The following is a 20,531-nucleotide window of genomic DNA, read 5'->3' on the forward strand; positions in this document are numbered from 1 at the left end:
GCAATCAAGTTCTCAGTTTAATAGCAACTACTGTATTTCTCCAAGTTTGTATTTCTAAAAGCTGACTGGCTAGTACCATATTCTTCAGACCTTTTAGAAGATTTAAGTATTCCACCAAGTTTTACACCATTTTACAGGTCAAGCTCAGTTTATCTGACTATTTATTTAAAAATATTTCCATTAGACACTTCCAGGATTTTTCGAACAAAATAATTACTGCAACATACTGTTGCAGAACTCCATACTGTTAGGTGATGGTGTTCTCTCAACATGTTTTACACATTAAAGATGTAATTTATTTCAGCCTCTGGAAAGGAATCCCCAGCAGCTGAAAGAGCAAGCTGAACACAAGTGAGAGTGAAGATGTAGGAGGTAAGAAATAGAAATGGAGCTAGAAAGGGAAATGCAGTTCAAACACAGGACACTATCTTTTTTATAAACACTGTTTTTTAATCAAGAGAAGCTTGTGATCTAATGTCAGCATCAGCTGATTTTTCCCTAAACACTAAAATTGTAAACGATGACAGCTGCTGCTATGTTGAGAACAACCATTCAACATATTTCTGAGAGTCTGCATTAGCACACCAGGCCAAGACCCAACCTCAAAGCATGAGTTCTGGAAGTATTTTAAAAACCAGACAAAAACTGGCAGTCAACAGATGGCAAGTGAGGAACGATCCACTTCCAAATCTGTATTCAGCAAGAAAACAGAAGGCACAAACCACAGAGCTAGCAGAGTTTTTAAGATTAAGAATATTAAGTATGTGCTATGCAAGCCTTAACTTCTACCAGAATAAGAGTCATTAACACTGTGATCAAACTGCATGAAACAACCTGAAGAAACAGACTATCAGAAATTTCCAGTATTAAATCAGTGTTGCGATAGCTAGAGCATACTGAGTCTCCCAAGGCCTAGGAATGCTCAGTTATGTTTTGCAGCACTTAATCTAGTTAGTATTCTGTATACTTTTAATTGCAAACAAACTTTAAAAAATTCAGTTTCTAAAAATGTTAGTCTATTCCTAGTTCTCCATTACCTTCACCTAAGACTACTCTGCCACATAGTATGTTAAAACCACACTGAACCGACAAGTCTAGACAACCAGACTGAATTATCAAAGCAGCACTTCTTATACTGAGTTAACTGCAGGACATATATATATAAGATAGATTCACAAGCTAAGCGTTGCAACTTGAATATCAGATGATTGCATGTATATAAGGCAAGTATTACTAATATTTGTCTCTGACTGCCTCGTTATCAGGTGTCTCTACAGGCACTTCCCAGTCAAGAAAGCAGAGACAGCTGCAGTCCCTCTCCCCACTTTCCTCCCATATACACCATATCACCTGATTACTGACAGGTGACTTGTTTTCTAGTCACCAGTCTTCACAATTAAGTATCAATATTTAGGAAACTGAGAGAAAAAAGATCCAAGTATTAATACTTATTTTTGAAGAGAAATGTTACATACTCTTGAAAGTTTGAGATGAGTTTCAATTTAATTGTGTTCTGAGAAGACTGAAACACAAACATAAGACTATCTCATGCACACTGGCAGGTTTTAGTACAGCCACCTGTACAGAAGCACACATTTGCACGCTTTTTATAATTTATGTAAAGACAAATAAGAGTTGTGAGGGCTGTAGAGAAAGCATCACACTTACACAAAGCATCTTTATATTGCATACAATTACATTATTCAACAAAAATCAAACTAAGCTTTATCATGAAGTGTGATATATTAGAATTATGTTTCTCGTGTACACATTTCTGCCCATTCTAAATGAAAAACAATCGAAGGCTTATCTATTACATATCACACTGTAAAAAAATACAGCAGGCCAAACTGACTCTAAGTAAAACCTTGAGAACATCGTTGTGTCAGATTTGTATCTGGATCTTTTTCTCCAGATTTATACGTGTATCTGATGTGCACCTTTGTCCCTCCACTCACTACCCTTCCAACCCAAATGATACAGAAGAAAAAAAAGTAAGAACGATCAAACAATCTCCACCCTAGGAGCAACTGAGCAGGCTACGGACTCTTCAGCCTAGAAACAGATCAAGGTCTATAGAAAGAATGCTATGGACAAGGTGAACAGGGATCACATGGTTATTGCATCTTTCAATACTATAAGGGAAAACCATCAAATGAAATTAAATTTTCAGAATACTGTGCTTCATGTGACATTGTTAAGTTGTGGAACTGAGAGCAGGTTAAATGCCTATAAGCTTCTAGCATTCATTAAAGATGACAAGAGATGTTCACAGAACAAGCTATAGCCTCCAAGTCAAGAAATCTTCAGGGATAAACTACGACATTAAATGCCTACCCATTATACATTTCCATAAGCATCTGCTTTTGGCCACTGAGAGTTTTGAGATGTGCCATTGATATGACAAAATAAAGCCTTCTACTCCCCCAACAGCAGCTACTTTAGAGTAACTAGTGTGACAAAGGGAAAGATCTGTGGGTTTGGCTTTACCCTTTGTAGTGCAGAATATATTTTCCTCAGCCAGGTCCTAGCTGTTTACACCTATTTTCATCCAAAACTTCACTGATCAGCCTTCTCCATAGCGGCTCTGGTTCCAAAACCAGGCCAAAAGGTTATCTTGATGTGATCCTACAGTCACCTTACTGCTGTCTGCCCTCCTTGAACTTCCCTTTCCTACTTCTTCCTTGCATTAGCACTCACCTGATCATGTTGAGCTGGTTCATGGAACACTTTGAAAATTTATGCAATTTAGTTTTGGCAAGTCTGAGCTGGTTTAAAGCATGAGGAATCCATTGAGCACTAGTGCCAGTACAGCTAAGGGAGTGAAGACAGCCATGGACAGGCTACAATCATGGTAGGGCCAACTGGTGACGTAGTTCCACATTAAGCTAATCTATTGCTTTGAAATATTTGAAATAAGCCAGATTCCAGCCTACCTTATCAAGTAGTTAATTCTCTAATAGACTGATCCGTTGAGTCAGACAGGTACAGCAACCTACTTGTCACCAGAATGTTAACTTGAGTTGCAGCAAAGCTTCACTAACTCTTACTAGGCTGAGGGCGTAAGCCTGCAGCAGTTGTAGGTTTAAGGAAAAGAGGCCTTGACCATCAAACAAAAATGATTACCACAGCCACAAGATTGTCAGCATCCTTTCTGCAAATCTGAACTTGCCCTACAACTACTCGGTAAGATCAAGATCTTGCCAGGTTTGTACAAGTAACTTTTGTTCGTTTGATCCATTTTACGTATAGAAATTGTATTCATTTACTCCAAGTAATCAACTACTACAATTCCTGCCGAAGGCTCCCTTTTTACTGTGTATAGTTACAAAATTTCCATAGACTTTGATGACAAAGGATGGCCCAATAGACAAAATTCTTATCTCTAAAGGTTAATGACACCTTTGAAATGAATGATTTGTGACAGATTGAGATACCAAGGGTCAAATCCTATTACTAGAAAATCTACTGCAGAGTATTAGACTGAAACATAGCCTTAGGGCAAGTTATCTCAAGTTATGGATGCTAAATTAAAATCTCATTTAAAGATATCTAAAACCATCTTCTTGAGATGCTGACTCCTAAAGCTGCATAAAGAAAAACTTTGCCAAAGTCATTGGTGTCTACTAAAACATTACAAATACATTTAATTAATGAAAGGCTAATGTCACTAATGACAGCAGCTTGTACAGATATGCCTGAGGAAGCCTTAAACTAATGTGGACACTGCTAGCACAGCAATCTTAACATGATACTTACCATGGCTCTGTATTAGCTCTAGTTCTTGGACAGTTTTGCCTGTTTGTACTGATCCCTGCTATAACCGTCAACTGGCAATTCTCAAGAAACATCTTGTGTGCATTAAGCTATTTTTGGCTTTCAGATATAAGATTGAATTATGCATGCATCATAAGGATAAATTTATGCTGCAATATATATAAAAACCATCAGCCATTCAAATTCTTGATACCTAAAGTTAAATTTCTTTTCAGCAGTACTTATTCACTTGTTGGCAGTGACTCACCTTCCCAATATGTATGTTTCTGCACTCTGAAAAGTCACTGGGTTCCAAACACCACCACTCCACACCCTGCACTTCCGCAATGTGGCTTGCTTACACTTCTGTAACCATGTTAGGGGTACAAGTGAAAGTTTGGTTTTGAAAATACTAGTCCCTAGCTTTTGCATTTGACACTGACTACATTAAATATAAGTTGTATTTATTTTCAACTTTAAAAAGAAATCACAAACTAACGCAGAAACTGTATTTTTCATGACAACTTTTCCTTATTAAGAAAGAAGTTAGACACTCCCAAGATGAAAACAACTACTTCATTATTGCTGTAAGGCTGACTGTTACACAGGTGTTGGATAGGGCAGCACAATAACACTATTACAGTTTTAAAGTCTAAAATTTTTTCTAGGGCACAGTTACAACAATCGGAGAGTAGGGAGCAGTGGAGTAGATTAGAGAAGCAGGATTTGTCTTCTGCCAATCTGGTATTATCTTGCAGGCGTACCCTACAAGATTACAGTTCTTGTTCCTAGTGTAGTTTTGCTACTACAAACATTAAAAACAAAATAAATATTTTTCATCCCCTTATTTAATGGTCAAATTTTCAGCAGTGACTCTTCTGCACTGCAGGAAGTCTTCACACTGCTTGCTGCTTCAACTAATGTCAAAATAACATAGAGCTATATAGTAATAGGTGAATTTGGTCTTTTCCTGAACATAGTGGAGATTGGAACAGGAACACCCTGACTACCTTTTCCAAAAGGCTGATCAAAAGGAAAACACAGAATGCCAGAAGTCAAGTACTATTATACCTGTGAAAACCAAGTGTTCTCAGGTGTTCATTTCATAATGAAATTTCGTGCATGTATATAAACATAGAACAAAGCAAAAACTACTGAAAAGCCCTTAAGATTCAAAGCAATGCAGCCCTCCTCCCACACCAAGCAGAACTACCTCTGGTCCCTAAAACAGAGGTGTGGCAAAGAAGGGAGAGAGAGGTCAAATTTTTGCAGTGTTTCAGTGAAACCTTTCCTCTCATGAGAGCAGATCCAACCAGTATCTTTTTTGCCTCTCACTCTGATGACCACAAGGCTTGAGCTTCATTAGGAACTCCTTACCCAACAGCATTTACCAAAACCGTTCTTTACAGTTGTAATTACGAGTAGTCATATTGGATTTATAGCAGAATATCTCTAAATTTTCTGGTATAAACAGGCCTGCAGGCTTCTGCTAAAAGCTGGAGCAGATGCTTAGTAAGTATCCAACGTATTTTTAATCATCAGTAAACTTAGTCACTGCATTTAAATTCTAGTTATTTTGATGTAACAGTAAGAATACACTTATATTTTTAATAATTCTCAATCTCCTAAATGGCTAAGTGGATTTTACTCCAACTGCTAAGACTGAACTGTAAGCAGAAACAAAAACATTAATAATTTTGGTCTAAACAAACACCCCGAATGCTAAGTGTCACTAATAACAGAAAGGTCTAACTAGTTTGCAAAGAAAGTAAAGTTTTAACTTCAGATTGCTGAAATTTTCTAAGGTTCAAGTGCTTCAGAAGCTTTTCAGAATCTTTTACATTTCTGATAAATACATTAAATGCTCCTGAACAAATAATTCTGTTCATCAAAATGAAGTCTGATTTTACAATGAAACTGAGTTAGTTGTAGAAAAACCTCACAACAGTGAGATCAAAGGCATTAAGACTTACAGTGTCAGGCGTGGGGAAGAAAATTCAGCATCTTTTTTCGTAAGTTTTGGCCCTCTGAAAATGTTCTGGCAACCCCCCTGCCACATGCAAGAAATCCTGTGTAGAATGCAAGATCCAGGATGGAATGGAAGTCAAACATTCTCACAGTTTGGTTTTTTTTTTGTTGTTGTGGTTTGTTTTCTTTGTTTGTTTGGTTGTTTTGTTTTGTTTTTTTTTTTTAAGTGAAAATTTTGCAAATTGCTTAGGTCTGAAATAGGTATGGTCACTCTTGGCAAAACCCCTCAATTATTCCTTTTCTACCCATTTGAAGTATGTTTTCCAAAACTAGTGATGCATGGAAAAGCCAGTCAGAACAGGAATATTCAAATTATGCAAAATGACTGCACAATCTGGTGATCAGTTATGTTCATACAAAAAACTTCATCCGCTAATTACAATCATACCAGTACCATACGTAAATTCTTTGCTTGGCAGCATCTGGATGTAGAGTAGCCAACTTCTTTGAACATTATTTTACCCCTTGAGGTCAGCTGGTGTTAAAAGTAAAATCTTTCTGCACAATTGTTTTGCCTAACACTTCATTATCTTGTTATCAATAGTTGTTTACACAAGTGATGCAGGTTTTTGTTTTCTTAGTGCAGCAATACCAAAGCCAATGCTTCCTACTATAGGAAGTTGTAGGATTTTTCTTCTTTCCGACTCTGATCAATGCATTTTTTCTAAAAGTCTTCTTCCACAGAAACCATGATGGAGAATGATGTCTGAGATTGTCTAAGGTTCACAATACCAGAGACCACACTACGACATAAACTACTTAATAAACGTCAAGAGAGAGATACAGGAGTTCTTTAGCTACAGCCAGAAACCATCAATCTTAATATTGCCATCTTAGGAGACTACCTATCATAACTGTATAATTGCAAACATTTTTACGATGTCATAATATTAGTAAATATTCATTTGGGAGTACATTACTAATCAACAGAAATGATGAAACATTATGTGAACATCCATGAACATTATCTAGGAAAGATGTATTTTTCATCAGAAAAATATTTCTAAGGACTTTTAGCACACAAACACTTTTTCAGAGAAACTTGGAATTTTTTTCTCTGGAAAAGACAAATTTCACACATGAAGGAGTTTGAATGGTTTCTGATCATAGACTAACTGCTGTTGATAACATTTTGGTACTAATAGCTTCATCAGAAAGGAGAAATCAACAACAGGAACAAGAAACTCACATCTCCCCACTATCTGGCAGTAGAACTAGGTAAGAAAAAAATCAAAACAAAAAAGGGAAGCTTTTTTCTTAAATACAATGCACAATTAAGTCACAGGACTCATTACCACAGGATTCTGCAGGAGACTGAGAAAACCAGCAAGAGTAGTTCAGTGAAGAACTTTACGTGTTAAGAGAATAAGCAAAGTTATGGCTATTACCATCATGGTCTGGATACAATTTTCATCCTGGAAAGCCTTTAAAATAAATCATAGGGAACATATACTAAAGAGATAGCACAATAAACAGTAGGTATGTGATAATCCCCATGGCACCTGCTACAACTGCACTAAGACTAGACTACAAGCTAGAGGGAAGCTTAGTTACCACAAAAACATTTCAAGTCTCCCAATCCTCTGCCCCACACACACTAGAAAAATAGTTATTTTGAGTCAAATTTGTCTTCTACATACCGAGACTGCTGTCACACAGATTTGGAAGCTACAATCCTTCAGCTTTTAAAGAGCCTTTTATCAAGATGTTCTTAGATTTGTATCAGATATTTTCTAAGACACATTTGAGAACTTGTTCTCAAAGCAGAAAGTTTGAGAAGAGACAGTCACATGGCTTTGCAAATGCATTTCAGGAAAAGAGCAAGAACAGCAATCAGTGCAGTATTAGGAATTGTTTTTCAATTGTTTACCACCCCTATGCATCAGTTCAGTGTGAATATGCACTCACAGTCTAATTTTAAGAAGCACAAAAAGGGATTTGATCATCCTTTCCAGCAACATTTAGTATATATTACAATTGTAAAATATAATTGATTTCAGTAACACAGCAAAAGTCACATCAATACCAATCCATACTTGCTGTGTAGGTAAACAGACTGTTTCCATTTTAAATACCACCTTGTGTAAACTCCATTTGCTATTAGCTTTCTAACCTGGAAACACAGAACCTAGTAATCAGATTATTCAGTCACATTTTTATTCATCATTATTTGCAGATTCTCAGCATATCCCAAGATCTGTACTTAACTATGGACTTACAAATGCTGAAGGCAAGAAAAGGACTCCAAGTTCGTAAGAACGGATCATCAGTTGGGTACCATTTTTCTCCAGAGCTCCCCAAGCTGCTTTAGACAGATTGGCACTGCAAAGAGAAACAAAGCATTTCACAGTGAGGCATAATCTTCACAGCAGAAAATGCTTAAGTACCACAGCTGTAGCAATGCAATTCTAGCAGGAGACCTTCACTTCAATTAGAACAGTCTTTTCAAAAAAAGCGATTTGGGTGTTATTCCTTATTGCCATTTTTACAGCACAGTGGGAGTAACAGAGACAATATATAGAAAGGTATTCATACAACACATGGATAATTATACAAGCCTACTTGTGTCATACAGATCTAGAAGACAAATTCAGCCTTTTGAGTCTTCTCTGCAAATTTCAGAAAGGAACTTGGTATTGGTAAACAGCTTCAATTTGATGACTTAAGAGGATTAAAGACTAAGCTTAATTATGACTAGTTACATTATAATACATTTAGTACAGAGCATTTTTGCAAGTGTTAAACAATATCTTTGGCTCCTGGCATTTTGTTCTCTGATATATTTATGAAAACAAGTATTTATCAAAGAGGCATTGTTGTTTCACTATGCTGTTCAGAACCATGTTCTAGCAGATCCTTCATCAGTATCTGCTATGAAGTAAGTCAGGTTTGCAGTCAAAAAATAAATGCAATTCTGTTGTCAAAACCTACTTCTACAGCAAAATACAAAGCTTAAACATTACGTTTTAACTGACAAACATACTGGATGCTTTTTGAGAATAGCAAATGGTGGCATAGAAGAAACATGAGAAAAAAATAAAAGCAACCATGAATTTCTGTATTAGGGGGACTCAGCATCACATTTGATTTAAATCCTTTAAAAAAACACCTTAATCACTAATGCAGGCAACAGTATCAATGAGTGATGAAGTTTAAAAAGCCAGAATATAAAGAGTAAAAAGATTAAAATAACTGAGTATTTAAGAGTAAAGATATAAAGATCATGATCTATAGCACATAGGGTTGCAAAAAAAAAAGTTTTGACAAAATAAACATATCTGTATTTTTCATTCACAATAAGACATTGTCCCCTCACATCAAGAAATTTCTTGCTCCCTCTTTTGGCTTCTTTAAAAACCAAACAATAGAAATACAAATCTAGACTTCAAGCTAGAATGCAGAACAACTCAATCTGACAAAAGGTCAGATTCCAATTATTAGGTATCTACATGTTTTGTAATAAAGCAGTGCAAGGATAAACTTAGGCTTAACCCATATCTATTTTGTACAAACCAAAATATCTGTTTTGGTACCTATTTTGTACAAACCAGCACATTTACATACAGCACATGTTAAAGAAAATCAACCCAAGGTTTAAAAATACTTATTCAGTTGATGCTGAACCCCAAAATTGGCAGGTACAGCTCAGACAAGATTTTAGTGTGATTGCCAACAGTTCCTGATAGAATCATTTCAGCTTGCAACCCCCAAAAGGGGCAACATAATGAAGAAATACTAAATATGGACAAAATTTCACGATTACTTACAGTATTATGAGTATTATGGCAGTAACTCACTCTGCAACTGACAAGAACTTTATATATGTCTGGTTTTTTTGTGAGAGGTTAGTTTCTTACCTTGTAACTAAGAACCATGCAATCTTCTGGAAGTCAGGAGAGGGTCTCATGTATGTCTTAATGTGAGGTATAGCATGACTTCGACCTGAGATTTCTGCTGACCATTTGCTAGAAAAAAAGAAAGAACTCTTTTCATATACAGTTTTATTTTGAGGTCTAAAAAAACCTCACCATACTACAGTGCCATGTTTTTGGTAATACTACCCTGTATTTGTCACATTTAATACTTCTTCCCCCCACAGAAAGGTTGAAAATAGTTATTTAACTGAATTTTTAATCTTGAAATCCAATTTTACTAGAAGCCAGAAGGGCAGGATTTTTTTTTTTTTCCCTTTACAAACAAACCAGACAGATAGTCTCCTCAGGCTCTCTTAAAACGTTTTTCTACTCCTCCACTTCAGCTAGCACTCAAGAAACTTAAGTCCAAACTTTCAACCAGTATTTCTTCTTTGAGGACTATCAATGGTTATGCCTTTAAGCAAAGGAGCTTGACACCAAATTAAACCTCGCAAAATTCCCAAGCTCGTTACAATTTACTATGCATGAAGTAAAGTCAGGGAGCAACTGACAGATTGTTGACACTACCCTTCCTCCCATTTCTGTGCCCCTAAGCCTCTGAGAAATTTGAGGGCTTGATAGTAGACATATCTATCTACATATATAGAAACTACTTTAGAACAACCACCCATTGCTGGGGTACTTCAGCATCAAAGTTACAAAATCATAGAATAGTTTGGGTTGGAAGGGACCTTCAAAGGTCATATAGTCCAACCCTGCCCTGCAATGAGCAGGGACATCTTCAACTAGAGCAAGTTGCTCAGAGCCCTGTCCAATCTGTCCTTGAATGTTTCCAGGGATGGGGCATCTACCACCTCTCTGGGCAACCTGTGCCAATGTTTCACCACCCTCATTCTGATAAATTTCCTCGTTCTATCTAGCCTAAATCTGCCCTCTTTTAGTTTAAAACCATTGCTCCTTGTCCTATCGCAACAGGCCCTGCTAAAAAGTCTGTCCTCATTTTTCTTATAAGCCCCCTTTAACTACTGAAAGGCTGCAATAAGGTGTCCCTGGAGCCTTCTCTTGTCCAGGCTGAACAACCCCAACTCTCTCAGCCCGTCCTCAGAGGAGACGTGCTCTATCCCTCTGATCATTTTTGTGGCCCTCCTCTGGACCTGCTCCAACAGGTCCATGACTTTCCTTGTACTGAGGGCTCCAGAGCTGGATGCAGGACTCCAGGTAGGGCCTCACCAGAGCAGAGCACAGGGGCAGAATCACCTCCCTCGACCTGCTGGCCATGCTACTTTTCATACAGCCTAGCATGTGGTTGGCCTTCTGGGCTGCAAGTGCACATTGCCAGCTCATGTCCAGCTTTTCATCCACCAATACCCTCAAGTCCTTCTCAGCAGGGCTGCTCTCAATCCCTTCATCCCCCAGCCTATATTGATACTAGGGGTTGCCCCGATCCAGGTGCAGGACCCTACACTTGGCCTTGTTGAATCTCAGGAGGTTCACAAGGGCTCATTCCTCGAGCTTGTCCAGGTCCTTCTGGATGGCATCCTGTCCCTCAGGCTTGTCAACCGTACCACTCAGCTTGGTGTCATCTGCAAACTTGCTGAGGGTGCACTCGATCACACTATGTCATTGATGAAGATATTAAAGAGTACTGGTCCCAATACAGACCCCTAAGGGACATCACTTGTCATCACTGATGTCCATCTGGACATTGAGCCGTTGACCACTACCCTCTGGGTGCGACCACCCTACCAATTCCTCATCCACTACACAGTCCACCCATTAAATCCATCTCTCTCCAATTTAGAAAGAAGGATCTTGTGGGGGACTGTGTTAAAGGCCTTACAGAAGTCCAGTTACACAACATTTGTACCTCTTCCCTTGTCCACTAACGTAGTCACTCCATCATAGAAGGCCACTAAGTTGTTCATGCAGGACTTGCCCTTGGTGAAGCCATATTCAGCTCCAGACACACCTGGACCAAGAAGTCATCTTCATATTTTGATGCAAGGCAAACTGAAGTCTGTTTTTGACAAACAGACTAAGATATATAAGATACAGAAACAGCTAACTAGTGTTCCCCTACAGAAATCTACACTTTACATACACACAGATATACAAGACTACCATAACTCAACAATTTTTGTTAATAGCTTTTATCTCACAACTGACAGTTTAGACAAACATTACCTTTAAGTTTAAGGCAAAAAATTATCAGGTAACTCCATTACTGGAGTAGTAGTAATGTTTGTAGAAATTGTAGAAATGAGAAAGAGGAAACACAGTAGAATTGTGAATTGAACACAGATTTTCCTTAGATCTATCTCACTGCCTTACATGAGGACAATCTTCTCCCCCCACTATTAACTGCAATAATTTTGAGATACTATCTCAGTCTACTGCCTTTTTGCCTCCTTATCTTTGACAGATAAAATTAAGTATTGTGTTTTAGCAAAAGTATTACCACTTTCAGTAAAAGCATTATTAGCAAAGAAGTATTTAAGAAATGTTTTCCCTTCAGCCTAAAAGTCAGCTTATCTCTAGCCTGCATAATGGAATGATAGAACAGAAGAACTGCAAGGGGTTTCAGATGGGTACAGTATCTCATTTAATCTATTCTTAATACAGCTAAATTTCAATTTCACCACGGACCTTTCCTGGCATATTTTAGACAAAAAAAAGCCAAAACAGATTACAAAAACCCTGAAGTAAAATACAAGCACAGTTGCTTTGCACAGCAAGGATGAGAACATATGTCAATTATAATAATTTCAGGCTACTTCTAGTCAAATTGGCTTAACACTTTTTAAGCTGTAAAGTCTTCATCAGAATGCAGTTCGCAGAGGATGAACACAGGACTGATCTCATGTTGCAGTAAACTTCAGGCATATTCATCTCAGAGATAAGTATGGGAAGTTAAATGAACCTACCTTTGAGAAATTTTATGGTGCACAACTGCAGTTTGAAGTAGTTTTTTTGACAGAGGTCATGGTACCACAAACTAAGAGCTCAAGTGTGGCGTGAGGAAAAGGAGTTACGCAAGTAGGTATTATCAGAATTTGAACAGTAAAACATGAAAGCCATTTTGCTAGGTTTTTTATTCTTTTACATTCCTAGGACTAGAATCCTTATCACTAATACAGCTTAACGCTGACTTTAGAGCACTAATCCTGACATTTTTGCCAGTAACTTGCTACTCTCTCCCTCCCAGTCTTCTGAGGCATTTCAGTCAGCAGCTTTTCTTTTTTCTTTTTAATTACCCAGCCTCTAATGTGATGATTAGGTGCACTGAATTAAAGAGTTAATCTACTTTCCAACTCCTAAAACACAACAGCTTTTGCCCCTCCTACCCCTCCATTTTTCCAATAGCTATTTTTGAATTTCATGTAATTTGGTTTTTCTGAGAGGAAAGAAAGAGGCAAAAAGTGTTCTCTACCATGAATAAGGTATTTTTTTGCAACACGGAAAATACTTTGCACTTACTTGGACTGCACTATAAATGTGAATACTTAAGTTGTTGCTTTTTTTACTTTATGTACTGAATTACTTGCTAAATTTCAGAAGTATGTTTCTTTAAATATGATATTTGTTTTACTCTGCAATGAATTTTTGCGTTTGAAAAGAAGACTACACTGCAGTCACAGCGCATTTAGCTGGAAGATATACAGCAAGTATCAGTTGCCACCAGTGTCTGATATTTCTGGCACAAATGAGGTAAAAGTGCAGACACAGGCCCCTTTACCAGTGGATCTACTGAGGCAGGGAAGCCAGATAGTCCTAACATCTTGAAAAATCTGTGCAGACATGCTCAACCCATAAGCACAGCCAGGAATAGCCGATTTTCTACACCACCACCTTTTTCATCATTTAATTCTTACTTCAAACAGTGATTGGGCCTTCCAGCTCAAGATACTGGCAACAAGGCTTGAGCATAGTTAAAACAACTCAGTCTCAACCATAAGAGAACAGTAGGTCCTCCTCTGTGTAAATACTCCATATCCCTCATCTTTTATGATGTTAGGTGAACAACACTATAGTTCTTTGAATCGACAAGAAATATCTTTACACTTCAAAACTCTACAGGCCTGAAGAACACATAAAGCTCTAATACAACTATGGTCATGGAGTTGTCAACAGCAAGTCAAACTAGCTCCTGTCAAACCAATTTCTTCCATTCTTTGAAAATAAAAATTTGCAAGGTAACTGCACAAACATAAGGCATGTGGTATTAAATAATTAATTATTAATTAATTATTATTTAATTAAATCAATTAAAATGAGCATTAAAATACAATATTTTATGTACTGTTAAAGCTGATCAACTGTTTCAAAAGTAGCAGTTAACATAAATCATTAAGCATTGCAAATCTTTCCTTATCAGTGAGTAATATTGAAAAGAAAAAAAATGAGAGAAAACTGAGCAAATTGCACCATTTAGACAGTAGCAAATCTAACAAAGCAGTCTAGTAATCATTTGCTACAATCAGAAAAGTGAACTCAATATTGAGTTTAGTGAACTTATTCTTTTAAGAAATTACAATTCAGCACTGCATGACAGGTTAGTTAAATACACTCAACTGGCAGAAGAGATAGAGAAGCAGCCCACAGATGTTATAAAAATTGTATGCCTGGGACAGAGGTTCCACCTCTTTGGGCAAGACTACAGGACAACATTTACCAACTCCATTAACCTATTCCTTCTCCTTTACTGTAAATACAAATACATTTAAATACATTTCTCTTCTTTCAACTCTGGTAGGATATCCAGTTTCTTGCTGGTTTCGCATTATTTTCCAGTGAGGTAAAGACAAATTCCTCTAATCCTTCTACTGCCCAAAGCTTTGTGTTATGGCAAGCCTTTAAAATAGCTCATCTTCTACTTAACTCTATTGAAACAGGACCTACCATTTTCTGTGTCTCTCAGGTTACCAGCAATAAGAAGCTTCTGTATGACATCTGCTCTATGGTAACAGCTTACATGCAGGCTCTCTTCAAAGACTAGTTCTTCAAAGACTAGTGTCTTGTACTACTGCAGGGTAAGAATCTGCATCTGGGTAGTCACTATAAAGCAATTATGCAGGGCCATTTGTCATCTGCAACCAATTTGACAGATAAATTTAAAACGGCCCTTTTGTTGCCAGAGCAGGACCCTAATATGCCCAGACACAGGTATGTGGGTGTTTTCTCATTAAACAGGAATAAAACAATGAATGGTCTCATTATCAAGTAATGTTCTGTGCACTAAATAAGAGACTAACAGAAAAAAGGTTTTTCTTCCCATAAGATTCTCATGAGGTATAAGCTTATAGAAACCTGAATTAAGGCTGAAAACGCCCTGTTTTATGATCTCCTTAGTTTCTGAATCATAACTGAACAATCATGAAGTCTTGAAGGTGTTTGTAGCTTTCTTCTATTGCTGAATGTGCTCAGAGGGAAGGCTTCAAAGGCAGGAGAGACAAAGCCTCACGTGCTTTCTGCTCCAGTTCCATTCTGTGGACATTGACCAGCAAGTCTCACAGCAGCAATCATGTTCACTCCAGAATGGAAGATGGTCTCTGCAACTAGCAATTGTATTCTTAGCCCTCTGAATATACACACAACTGTCCAAACTCGTACTTAGATACGGGTAACTTATCTTACTAGTGCAACTTCCACCTGGAAGAGTTAAAAGTTTCTGTGGTGAAAAGATTGGGGAGCTGTGGAGGTTACCAGATTTAATTTTTTTTAAATCTGTGAAAAACAACTTCTCCCCATTGTTCTCAAAACACACTAAAGTCTTTAAAGATTCAGCCTGAGGGAGACATCTGGTATGGAATGTGTTAGACTTAGAATTTGGCAATATTAGTAGCAAGTGAAAATAGAAGTTCTTAATGGAAAACGTCAGGCACCTTTAACAAAAGATGGTATTCGCATAAGGGACTGAGAATTCTTACAGCAGGACTGCTGCACTCAAAAAACAAACAAAAAGAGCCTTCCTAACCCTGTTGTGGCTCAGCTGAAATCCTGTTTATACCGAGGCACAAGTGGGAAAGTGAAATACTACTGTAAAAAAACAAAAGAGAAAGAAAAAAAGAAAAGTAGCATTATTTCAGTTCAGAGAAGGAAAGCTTAACTAGAAGTTTACAGAATCCAAAAATCTGGTAGCGTCCTCCATTAGCAACAGTATGCCACATAACTTTTACAGGTAAATAGCACCTTTTGACCAGCAGATAAGAAACTAAAGGCTTTTATTTTAAGGAGTTTAAGAATATCATGCTTCCCCTTAATTTGCTTTTAACACTCAAACATTACAGCACTGTAAGTTTAAACATAGAGTCTAAGAAAAAAGACACCCCACCAATTTTCTAAAGAATTGAGTTCTACTTACTGAAAATAGGAATGCAGCCACAGCTGTTTCTGTGCTGTCTGTATACTGTACGGAAGCGAGCCACCAGCTTAAAGGAAAAAAAATAGAACATGTACATTTGTTTTTTGAAAGACATTCTAAAAGTAAGCAAGCATCTCAGGGAATAAGTTATCTGTACTATCCTCACGACCTATTTTCAGAAAAATATTACATTCTCCAGTAGTAAAAACTGGTATATAGGTGGGGTTTTTTTTTCATTCTTAAAATTTAAGAAGTTCCTAAACATTATGTTGCAGATTTACACTAGGAAAAAGAGAAACAGCACACAGGTTATATAAGTAAGTCCTCTTAGAAGACAGATGTTTACGGGTAACTTTTTGTTATGATACCACTTGATATCAACAGATTAGAATCACTACCCATACAAGCTAGAAGGAATAAAACAAGCAGCTTTCAGAAAAAAAACCCACCAAAACCCAACAAACCAAACAACATTATTTTAAAGAGCAAGAACTTCTCTGATGAAATTGTGTTTGTATTGATTTGGTCTTTGGCTAATGCATGTTGTGATTTCTTGAAATGAATTTAACAAGGAGCAATCAGCCATGGCATACTGAATTACAGTAGTGTATTAAAAACATGATGCAAAACCTACTGCATTCAACCTGTCCTAGAAGACAGCACAAGGACCCGTTACAAAAGCTTTACTGCTCTCAGAGATGTGCTAACTGCGGGAGTCCACAGGGCTGTTCATTTGCACACATACAGAGTTACGTCATTCACCAAGGTATTTCAGAGAATGAAAGAAATGATGGTAAGAAGTCATTGCACAGACTGCGCCTCTGACTTTCAAGAGTATCAACTTTGCTAAACTGATGCTGTAGACAACCAGATGCATTTCAAAAGACCCTAACTTACTTGCAGGAACCACAGATACCTAAAAACTCACTAGCTACAGTTTCTACATATGCCCAAGCACTGCTCAATTCAGAGGAAAGATAGAGAGCTGAAAGCATTCCTGCTAGCCCTGTGTTTAAATTCTACCAATTGTTAAAACTAGAGCTCAACAGCTACTCTGCTTCATAATACATAGGAGCATAGGTATCCTGCTTGGAACAGGAACACATGTTTATAGATTCAGTAATGCCAAAGAATCACTGAATCGTTGAAGTTGGAAGCACCCTCTGGAGATGCCACACCTTGAATACTGTGTTCAGTTTTGGGCCCCTCACTACAAGAAGGACTTTGAGGTGCTGGAGCATGTCCAGAGAAGGGCAACGAAGCTGGTGAGGGGTCTGGAGAACAAGTCTTACAAGGAAGCAGATGAGGGAACTGGGGTTGTTCGGTTTGGAGAAGAGGAGGCTGAGGAGAGACCTTATCACTCTCTACAACTACCTGAAAGGGGGTTGTGGTGACGAGGGTGTTGGTCTCTTCTCCCAAGTAACTAGCGATAGGACAAGAAGAAGTGGCCGCAAGTTGTGCCAGGGAGGTTTAGACTAGATAGTAGGAAAAATTTCTTTACAGAGAGAGTGGTCAAGCATTGGAACAGGCTGCCCCGGGAGGTGGTGGAGTCATCATCAGTGGAAGCGTTCAAAAAATATATAGATGTGGCACTTCAGGATATGGTTTAGTGGGCTTGGTGGTGTTGGGTTGATGGTTGGACTTGATGATCGTAAAGGTCTTGTCAAATCTTAATGATTCTGTGAGATCATCTGGAATAACTCCCTGCTTAAAGCAGGGTCAAACAGAGCACCATTGCTCAGTACAAAGTCCTGTCAGGTTTTGAGTATCTCCAAGAATAGAGACTCTACAGCCTCTCCAAACAACCTGTTCCATTTAAATATCAGAAACCATTTTTTCTGTAAGGGTACACTGGAATCTTCTGTATCTCAATTTGCCTCTTATTCTTTCACTGGTCACCATGCAAAAAATCTGCCTCTACTTTGCATCCTCCTATCAGGTATTTATACACATTGATATGGTCTCCCAGTAAAGTTCTCTTCTCCAGGTTGAGAAATTATCCAACTCCCTCAACCTCTCCTTATATGACAGATGCTCCAATCCCTTATGCATCTTCGTGGCCTTTTGCTGGACTTGGTTCAGTATGTCCAAGTCTGCCTTGTAATAGGAAATCAAAAAACTGGACACAGCACTCCAGATGTGGTCTCACTAGTGCTAAATAGAGGTGACTCTCAGCCTGCTGGCAATGTGCTTCCAAATGCAGCCCAGGATGCTGTTGGCCTTCTTGCCACAAGAGCACATTGCTGGCTCATCTTCAGCTTAGTAACCACCAGCACTCCCAGGTCTTTTTCTGCAAAGCCGTTTTCCCCTTGCATCAACCCTGTGTGTGTACTGGTGCCCGGTGTTATTCTTGCCCCAGAACAGTACGTTGCTGTTCCATCACCTTCCCAGGGATCAAGGTGAGGCTAACAGGCCTATAGTTCCCCAGATCCTCCTTCTGAGAAACACAGGCGTCACTGCATCAGAATGCTACAGTACCTCTTCCTCTTTCAGGTTGGCTGAGGCTATGCTGTCTATACAAATATCCTGATTTCATGAACACAAACATGGGAAGACTGAACAGTTACATATTGCAATATTAAAAAAAAGACCAATGAGTAGTGAAACATCTTATTCTCTATTGTATCTGATCTGCAGGGTAACACTGCAAAGAAAACACAAGGAGAACTTGGCACACAAACCTGAATTTTCTGCCAAAATGAGAATATGTCTGGAGTTAGAACAGTGGGCAAGAGCTGTTTTCTCCTATACAGTGACTTATGAATGTGGCTACAAAGACTTAAACATTATATACCAGTGCCCACAAACCTTTTTCTATTCAATCACAGAAGGAGAGCTAGAGTCAGAGCTCCAGTAACAGTAACAAAAGGATTTCTACAGCCACCTATTCTGCAAAGTTGTCAGCAAGATAACTTCAGATTCATTCAACATCAACAACTGATGTGATTTTGCAGGACACTATGTCCACAAAAGATTAATAAATGGGCATTCATCTGCTTACCAGGATAGCCTTCTAGACTTTGCCTCACATTATTCACAGTAGGATAAACCTTCATGGAGGGGAGGAAAAACAAAAAGTAACCTTAATAACAAAACTCTAAATACACAAGTTGTCAATTTTCAAACAAAAAAAATCACCTTAAAAGAAAACTTACTTGAGGGAAAAAAAAAAAAGCATTAAAAGCTTCATTTTTCAGAATTAATAAAGTTACACTGCAGCTTAAAACTAGTCCTGTACCAGTAACAAAGGTATTTTTACCTCTCTTGCAGAGCTTACCAAAATTAGCCATCAAGATTCAAACAACCCTGCTTCCAACACTTTCATGGTATTCAAAGTAAGCTCTTAACTTTTTTTTTATGAGACTTTAGACTCATATCTCAAATACAAGTATACAGAGGCAATTAGCATATGCTAAGGGCATAGTGTGATAACATTTTGTCCTTGATTTAACAAGCTCTTGTCACAAACTTGTTTCTGCTTCTCCTCTTAACTGTGCTAATAACCTGACCAAAATAACCAGGTTACAAAAAAAATTGTTTTAGGTATTAATCACTCAGGGTTCAGTTACATCTCAGTAGCAGAAACAGCTGCATCTACAAATTCAATGGAAGACAAGCTATAGAATAAGAATATAATTTTGATCAGATTATATATACTCCAGTGTCATGCAGATAGAAACTACCGTACATTTTTATAGTATACCATACACAAGTGTCACTAAATGTCATCCTTCTGATTTCAGGATGAAAGCTACATTAATGTCTCCCAAATGTTAAAAGCAAAACAATGACTAAGATTTAAACAACAAACGAATAAATGTTAAATAAAGGTCACTAGCATCTAAAAGACATACCAAATGAATTGGAACATCGCATTTAAGGAGAGTTGTCACACTGCTGCCTGCAGCCACCAGGCTCTCCTGGAATTCTGAGCACAGCCATTTGGACCCATCAGCTCCCATTGAACCAATGCTTGAGAACTGTCCAACAACAGGCCAGGATTCCTGTGCTGGTATTGACGAAGCATGCTCTTTCAAAAGCTAGTGAGGGAAATTAATGTTTTAATTTGTTAGACTTCAACAGGCAAAGAAAACCTTAATTAAGGGGTTTATATCACTTCTGATATAATAAATACTCTGTAACTCACTTCTGACAAGAGATTAACATTCATACTATCTATTTAACTTTGCAATAAAAAAGTCATCAGGCTCTCCAAATAAACCCACGGTTCCTTCAAGAGAAGATCAAACAGCACAAATTTTATCCAAAAGCACTGAAGGCAACCATTAAATAATGGGTAAAAAGAATGCTAGCAGCTCTTCCTAAAAACATGAAACATTAGCTTCAGAAGTCACAATAAATTAAGCCACTAAATCTTTTTATATTTAGTGGTTGTTGGCCATAATATTATTTTCATATCCTCAAGCCCCAGCTACAATAGAAGCCCAGAATAAGAGGAGGAAAAAAGAACAATTGAAGAGAAAATTGAAATAATCCTTTTAGAGGAGTTC

The 20,531-nt window shown here is 37.8% G+C and overlaps 1 protein-coding gene across 1 annotated transcript in view; it reads right to left on the reverse strand.

Annotated features, from left to right (window-relative positions):
- TDP1 (tyrosyl-DNA phosphodiesterase 1) overlaps nt 1-20,531 on the reverse strand; it is a gene marked incomplete at both ends in the record, with an annotated part of 47,520 nt that overhangs the window by 14,609 nt on the left and 12,380 nt on the right. The window contains 5 exons of the mRNA XM_082000324.1: nt 8,004-8,106; nt 9,642-9,749; nt 16,021-16,087; nt 19,022-19,070; nt 19,875-20,060. Coding sequence (XP_081856450.1) covers nt 8,004-8,106; nt 9,642-9,749; nt 16,021-16,087; nt 19,022-19,070; nt 19,875-20,060 — 513 coding nt within the window. The remainder of the gene's footprint in view (nt 1-8,003; nt 8,107-9,641; nt 9,750-16,020; nt 16,088-19,021; nt 19,071-19,874; nt 20,061-20,531) is intronic.

This window comes from Phaethon aethereus, assembly GCF_964289735.1.
Source record: "Phaethon aethereus genome assembly, chromosome: 5".
Taxonomy (NCBI): Eukaryota; Metazoa; Chordata; class Aves; order Phaethontiformes; family Phaethontidae; genus Phaethon; species Phaethon aethereus.